The sequence below is a fragment of the Halyomorpha halys genome, unplaced genomic scaffold (assembly GCF_000696795.3).
Source record: "Halyomorpha halys isolate HHAL.00 unplaced genomic scaffold, Hhal_1.1 Scaffold343.1, whole genome shotgun sequence".
Taxonomy (NCBI): domain Eukaryota; kingdom Metazoa; phylum Arthropoda; class Insecta; order Hemiptera; family Pentatomidae; genus Halyomorpha; species Halyomorpha halys.
The window spans coordinates 764,891-773,077 of NW_027109758.1; the positions used below are offsets into that span (position 1 = coordinate 764,891).

An 8,187-nucleotide genomic window follows, 5' to 3' on the forward strand; every position below is an offset into this window, starting at 1 on the left:
TTTTGATGAATAAAGGTGATTATTTGAAAATATTTATTTATTTATAATTTCCCCCAAAAAAACGACAGGACTTTTTGAATGACCTGGTACTTATGCCTATGCCCATTTTAATTGCTCACCTAATTATTTTTAATTTATAACATTTCTAATGGAACAATTAAATGTGAATGATTCATAATAATGGGATTGGTAGTAGTTGATTAAGCGATAAGAATGAATATGGACTATAATGAATATGCTCTATTAACTATTTTTAATTGGTCATTAAATAACTGATATAAAATAATCTAAACATTTGAAGGACTCTTATTAGTGTTTAGTTAGTATAAAAATATTTGGAAATGAATTAATTAACTTATTAGAGCAATAGCTGTCATGGGTAGAACCATCATATAAGATAAATTTTTGTATTAAATTTTCAATGCGTGAATAAAAGTAGTACTTTTTGTAATGGCTAGTTCAATACACTACTATCATAAATTTTCTATTGACATGGCTTAAAAAGTTTCATCTCTCTCTCTCTCTCTCTCTCTCTCTCTCTCTCTCTCTCTCTCTCTCTCTCTCTCACCCTCTCTCCCTCTCTCTCTCTTTCAACCTCTCTCCCTCAACATCATATTAATTTATTTAACCTTTATTAATTTATAAATTTATTATAATTTTAAACATAAAGTTTCTATTGATATAACTTATAAATGGGCACTAGGCAAGATATTCGCAATAGTAAATCATGTATTTTCTATAAATATAGCAGCGATGGACTGGTGGCCGGGTCCTACAATTCTTGAACATGCATTTAGAGCTATAACTTAGCAATGACAAGGGGCAGGGCTCCCGCAATACTTCATCATGTATTTTCTTGAGATATAACTTAGTAGTAGACTGGGACGGGTTACTTGCGATACTTATCGTACATTTACAGATATAACTTACATTATATTACAGAAATTACTTAAAAATAGACACGGAACAGAGACTCAGCCCTATTCTCAATAACCATTACAGAAACCTATAGATGGCTTAAATTATGTGGATGGTTCCTGTCGGATTCAGGAATCTTCTCAAAAGATTTTTCTCTGTGTACATTTAATTATTTTTATAACATTTATATATAGTGAACAGTATAATCCATAAAAGGGTGAATCGGGAGTAAAAGGGGATCTGAGAAAAAAAGTTAATGGAACGCTAGACCGGAGGATTTTCCAATTTCCCTTAGAACTGATTACCTCGAGGCAGAGAACCTCTCCCGGAACGAATATTTCATAAGGTTGCCCCTTGAGTTGGGTCTTTATCGGTTTTGGAGGAGGTTTATTGAATATCCTCCGCAGTTAGGACTCCTCCCCGATAAATGCCTCGTCCATCTATTGGCTATTACCCTTTTCATGTTCGGCTTTATGTTGATGTCGCCTATTTGATCTTCCTTCGCTTGTCCTAGATTGTCCTGTAATGGTGGATCGTTTTCTCCTTTTCTATCTGGGGATTCGCGGCATATATATTGGTGTACATTCCTAAACATTGTACCATTTGTCGTAACATCACTCTATCTATCTTTGACAAGTTCCAGTTAAATTATCGTATTCTATGCTATAAAGGAACTAATAAAACTATTAATTATACATATATAAATGACCTCGTACTTAAAAGATAAATATCTTGTTCTTACCCCCAACCGTGGAAAATGTCGATACTTGACGATATAAATCATTAAATTAAAAAAAAATATCCCATTTTCAAAATCATTTTGTTATGTGTGTTTAGTATAATCTTCCAAAATAATAATGTTTTAGGTATCTAAATATTAAAACTATTCCTTTACTTCTATTTATGTAAATTACAGTTTTTGAATAATAATTCTGTAAGATAATACATTTGAAATTCGAAATACCCACTTCCCGTTTCCCTGTGACCTTTCGAAATTTCATGGAAAACAAGTTTTAAGCACGCGACGGTCCATTTCAATAAGGGAAAGTTGGTGGTGCTTAAGAAACCTCATAAAACGGTGGATCTAAGAGGCGACTAGAACTCTCTCCCCGACCTTCCATCCGAGATATTATCGAGATGACTATCGGTTAGGTAGAAGTGGCAGACATGAGAAAGATGCAGAATGAATGTCGGATGACTGAGCATAAAAAAAATTTACCCAGCTGCGCTGTTGAAATACCTTCTTGCACCTGGGGAAATCTGACCTCCATTAAACCTTCGGCCTGGGTATTGGAAAGGAAGATGTTATGACTGTTACTTAATCTTTCTATAAAGTGTAAAACTATTTTCTATATTGTTTTAATTAATTATACTGATGACAGTGATTCCCATGTCTGCTACTGAAGCTGTGAGTCAACCCTGTTGTTTCAACAGTCCTCCATGGTCCTCCCTGCCTCATAAAGTGGGCACCCTTAAATCTGGAGGTGGAGTGTTCTGACCAAATCACTTCCGTGCACAATACAGATTTATATATTTAATAATTCCCATAATTATTATACTGATATTTGTAATTGTAAAGTTAGTGAACAAAAACTGATTGAAATCATATGGTGGTTTTTAATGGCAGATTTCTAATTCATTGTTTATTCGAATTTCAAAGGCAGATTAGCAATAATATGGTTACAGTTTTCTTTAAAATATTGTGTGTCGGGATTTAATGATTTATTTTTATGCGTAAACCAATGTGTCTTTGAAAAAAAATACATAACTGAAATTACATATTGACTGGTTAATCTAATCATAATATATTAATTCTAATACAAGTTCAGATTTCTAAAACTTTTTTTTTTAACAAGAAAAATTTATTAATTGTATTAATTCATTAAGACTTCTTTTTCATTGATACACACGGTTTTGTATTACAATTTATTTAAACATTCTCATGGGCTGAAACGAAATTTAAATTCGTTCTATTACACAAATTTAGACAATTTTTTGTTTAAACAACGGTATCTTAAAATATAATATTCAAGTAGAGCTGGTTTTGATTTCATATTCTAGGGAAATTTTTCAAAAGAAAAAAAAACTTGCAAGCTATTCTGTCAGTCGTATGGTTGAGTTTTTTTTTTTTACAATTGAGAAAATGGCACGGCTTTCGATTACAATTTGAAATATCGTTCTAATTTCTATTAAAGAAAACTTTATGTAATTAAACTATTTTTTTTTTTTTACTAACATGGAAGTAATCAAAATTTAAAATGTAATTTAACGATATTGTTTAATTTTCGATACATATATACCAAAGATGGATTATTACATACCTCCAAATTAAATCCCTGGTTAGGGAAGATAGATCTCTTCACTGTTTTGAAGTAGGGATTTAATGAATAAAATAATTGCCTATGTAAAATTCCATAATTGTAAAAAAAATCCCAATTATGCTCGTCATAGTTATTTCTTATTAAAAAAATTCAATTTCTGTATATATGTTCCGCTATCCTTTACTACCAGAATAGTAGCCAGAGTGGCTTATGTCCTGTTGTCTTTTTTTTTTTTTACTATTTCGACATAACTTTTTAGGACTTATAATTGACCTATGTCTTCATTTAAACTTGTTTTATAAGATGACCCCCTAATATTAAACTAAACTGGAAGGATTTCTATGCTGTTTCTAGTACTGATTCCTTTAGTTAAAAAGAAATTGTGGATATATTTCTGTGTTTGTGTACTTTGCTAAGGTTTAAAGAGATTAATTTTCTGTCATGCCTATTAGTTACATACTTTCATAACTGGGAGGCTATTTTTGCTGAAAATAGGTAAGACCATTAATAAGCAAATTAAAAAAAATAAGAAATAAAATGCTAGTATAATTAGTATTTATAATTACCGTTATTCTTGAATATTTTCTTCATTTTGTGACTCCTTGCTTATGTCTCTTAAATATAATCTATGTATGTATATATTTTTTTTAAAACAACATTCATTTATATTTACATTATAATTTATATAATAATTTATAATTTTAACCTTTTATTTATTTGTTTCTAGGTATGTACCTCTGAGGGACAACTATACCTCCCCAATCAGGTTTGTCACCCTGCCACCTTCACTTTTTATTTTTATTTAATTTATTTATTTTTTTGTTTTTTAATTTTTTTTTTTTGTTTATGCTAATTTCCTTTTAATTTTTTTCTATGAAAGCATAATAAAACAAAAATAACGTATAATTATTAGTTTTTTTTTTTGCGATTAATTGTAACTTATGAATTTAGTAAGTAGGCTTTTTGCAGTAGTTGGTGAAAAGTACAGTAGTTTACTAACAAATACTCTTTCTTATTAATAAATTAAAATTAGTTATTCTGCGTCATTTATTTTTTATAGATTAGTAATAATTCAATGGAATAATTTTCAATTTTATGTTTATATATATATTTCCAATTTTCACTGACGCGAAATAGCTGCTATTTATTTGTTATTAATTGTATTTGCTTTCTTAAAAAAGATATTTTGAGGAAGAAAATACAATTTTTACTAATTTAATAGTGATGTGTAGTATGTTTTGTATAGTTCAATCTTATTTCTATTATTGTATAACCATTATAACAATTGGTACTGAGTTGAGATTTTAGTGAGTAGGAAAAAATATGACTACGTCCTTCTACATTTTTAAAAAAAATATATAATATCATAATGAAAGTTTTGAAAGCTTTTATATTTGTATAAATATGATGTTATGTTAGAGATCGTTGGGAGAATCTGAGCTTAAGAATAATTGGTGGAAGTGACCTCTATTTTTCCTCCTGTCTGAGCAATCGCTTGATGGACATAGTCTATTTTTTCTACACTCTTTTTAATAGTCTAAGCTTTTTGAATTATATTCTTAATACTATTGCCTTGTTTAATCTCTTCCTTTCTTATTTTGTTAAATTGCCCTTTACTTTGTATTTCCTGCTTTTCTTCTGCATGTTCTTTTTTTCCCCCTTCTTCAAGTCCCTCATTACCATCAAATACTCTGAAATATTTCTATTAGAATACTTTCATATTTACTTCATTTGCATGATTTCTGTTTTGTTTTGTTATTTTTTCATAAAAGAGCACAGACCCTCCATATTTGTATGTATTATAAATCCTTTTTTGTTTATCATGTGTTCAGAAAGTTTCTAATTTTAATTTAGTAAGAACAATCGAAAGAAACTCGTGGCATTATTAAAATATTGTTAACAAATTTATTTTTTGTATTCTTCTTTTTTATACAGTTTTTCAAGTTACGGTAATTTGAATTGAAACAGAGAAAAAAAAAATTAAAAATACTTGTTATGGTAATTTTGATAAATATATCCATGAATCCTTGACTTGATATAGTTGAGCTTATGTGGGGAAGCTATTAAAATAAACGTTTATAGATTCCAGTATAGGAATATATCTAGAACTAACTGGTCGTAAACAGCGATCGGATGGATCTACAGAAATAGGGTCTTTATGGTTTTCGATAATAATTTATTGTACCAATTATTAACTTCCTTAGCCTGATGGGGAATAAGCAACCTTCTTAAATCTAAACCAACTGTTAAACCTTAAAGAGATTGGCCGAAACGAGACGTGTATATGAGGATTGGTCTAACTGATCTTATGGAATTTATAGGAAAATAGAAATGTATTATTATTTTTTGATGATGTTAAGAGAAATAAGAAATATTTAAATTTAATATTATATTAAAATATCGAATTCAATAATAATAATAATAAGTTCTAATAGATCTAATTAGAATATGAAAATTATATTAACTTCATTACGCATTATTTAGTTACTATTTTTCTCTGTTTCCCGAAGTCTGTTTTTACATTTTTTTAATACATTCGAAAGAATACAAATGGAAAATTCTAAGCGGCTTTGGAAAACTGTAGTCAGTACAAAATCAAGTTAACCAATAAATAAATATAGATAACAATCTTACATTGAAAAATAAAGCTTGATCTTCAAATTATTTTATAATTTTATTATATATTATTATTATTATAAATTTAAGTATTATCAAAACAACAAATTGCTTGTTTGTTAATCAAGATTAAAATACTAGGAGGAATTAGAAAAAAATTCGAGTTGTTTTCACATCATACTGATCAGTCCAAATAGGTAATAATAGAAAAAGAAAAACAAGGTAATAAAACGAAACAAATCTATCTGATAAAATTGAATAAACAACTGACTAATTAAAGTAATCTTACAAAAGTTATAGAATTATATTTCCCGTTATTGTATTTACAAAGCTTTATCGCGAAGAGAACAGGTGCCGTTAGTAAAATTTATCGATTTAAAATTTTAAATATTGACAAAAAAAGGAATTGAGAAACATGACAAGGCTAGAACGTACTGTCAAAAATGGTCTACTCTTTGATTTCGTTTACTTTTTTTTTTTTTTTTTTTTTTACTAAAATTTCGTTGAAGAAAATTCCTAACAGTACATTATAGTTATATAATGAAATGTTATTCATTGTTCCTATTCGTATGAATATTTTCAGTAGTTATAATTAAACTCGAATTTGAATAAAAATCAAATTGAATACATATTGGCCGAGAATAGACTTGGGCGAGCAATAGAACTAATTCCTTGGCAATAACACCATTTCTATCCGAGTAGTGTCAGCACCTGACCATGTGCTCTCCAACTGTCTCATTGTTTGGCAACTATCCATGGCCGTTGTTGAACATTTTTGTTAGGCCCTTTTCTGTTTCAGTCCACATATTTTCCCTTGTCGGTCGTTACTTGAGCCATTCACGGTGCATCTAATTTTTCTTCTGCTTTATAAGCACCTGTAATCTGTAGTAATCTTTCAATTTAGTATTATGAAGTCTTGATAATTGGCTCCCTTTACGTATCCATCTGTTGTTTACCTTGGTTTATTTAATTTATTACGTGCCTACCTTCCATTATTATTACATTAACCAATTGTTCCATTCCGCCAAGGTTGAAGATATTTTCTCACGGCTGAGGTGTAGAGGACACTGATTAAGTTATAGGATGTGAAATGGAGATGGCGCTGGGGGATAAGCGGTGGCCAGGATGTTTTGCAAATCCTCGTAAGGTCGCTACATGAGGTCTCTTGTCCTTGGCCAACTTCCTCCACAGCTCTGTCATTATGGTCCCATCTAACAGTTTGCTCCTCTATCGCAAGGATCGCCGTAAAATTATTAAATACAGGCAGGAAACACTTAATAACTGGAACCTTGTTATTGAGGAGAGAATCCTGTTCTCTGTTCCATCTGTAGGTAAAATTGAGCTCCTTTACTGGAATATGAGAACTTCATATGAAAATTACGGTTTGGCGAGACATTAGACACGACATGTATATACGGAGGGTCGAAAGACTCAGGAACTTAGTTTATCTTAGTTTCCTAGAATTTTATTTATTTGTGAGATGTAGCCGTCACTTATATCATTACAAATTCAGAATGTCATGATATAACTTGTCAGTTAGCGAGTTTCTTACATTGTTTAACTGTGCTACCGTGTTTCAATTGATGAAGTAAGCGAATTTGTTTACAATTTTTGATCTTTATGTATTACTCATAGAACAATCATTAACTCCGATTCGATTTTCAATAATTCAAAATATCTGATATTTTCCCAACTAAAATCGTTCTCCCTTTAACTTCGACTTACGACGTTTAATTATCTTTGTTTATAGATCGACAAGAGAGTTTTCTTAATATTTTATTTATCGATTTCGTTTCGGATATTATTGAAAGTTGCACATAAATTAATTTACCAGGTTACTTTTTAAAATTGTAAATATTGTAAAGTTTGATGTTGCTCTTACTTGATACCTTTCTAAGGTATGAAGTAAGAGCAATATTTCCTGATATTCCTTAAGGTTTACTAATATTCACCAAGCATCTTTTTTCAGATTATAAATAATAATGGTAATAATGCGAGAGCCGATAAAAATTTGCTCGAATATTTATTTATACCCAAAATACCATGACATTTAATGTATAGTATAATAATTTTAATTAGTAACCACTAATAATGTGTAATAACGCTGAAAAAAACAACACTAAATCCATGAAGAAGGTTCGATGTATTATAATACATCGAACAATTCTAATTTATGAAAGGAATATGGTCCGGGTGCGGTCAAGAAAAACTCAAATAGTAGAAATATACTATTTTAATGAGCCAACGTTTCGCCCCACGTTGCAGGGCTTCTTCAGGGCTATTTTGACGGCAGTCCACGTGTGTTTCGTGACATACTGGAAGATTATTGATT

General features: G+C 29.8%; 1 protein-coding gene across 16 annotated transcripts in view; it reads left to right on the top strand.

Moving 5' to 3' along the window:
* Positions 1–8,187, top strand: part of Rbfox1 (RNA-binding Fox protein 1) — a 230,189-nt gene that overhangs the window by 56,089 nt on the left and 165,913 nt on the right. For 13 of the 16 annotated variants that reach the window (XM_067047937.1, XM_067047939.1, XM_067047943.1 and 10 more), the window contains exon 2: positions 3,967–4,005. The exons of the other annotated variants lie outside the window; for them this stretch is intronic. In XM_067047937.1, coding sequence (XP_066904038.1) covers positions 3,967–4,005 — 39 coding nt within the window. The remainder of the gene's footprint in view (positions 1–3,966; positions 4,006–8,187) is intronic. 16 annotated transcript variants of the gene reach the window in all.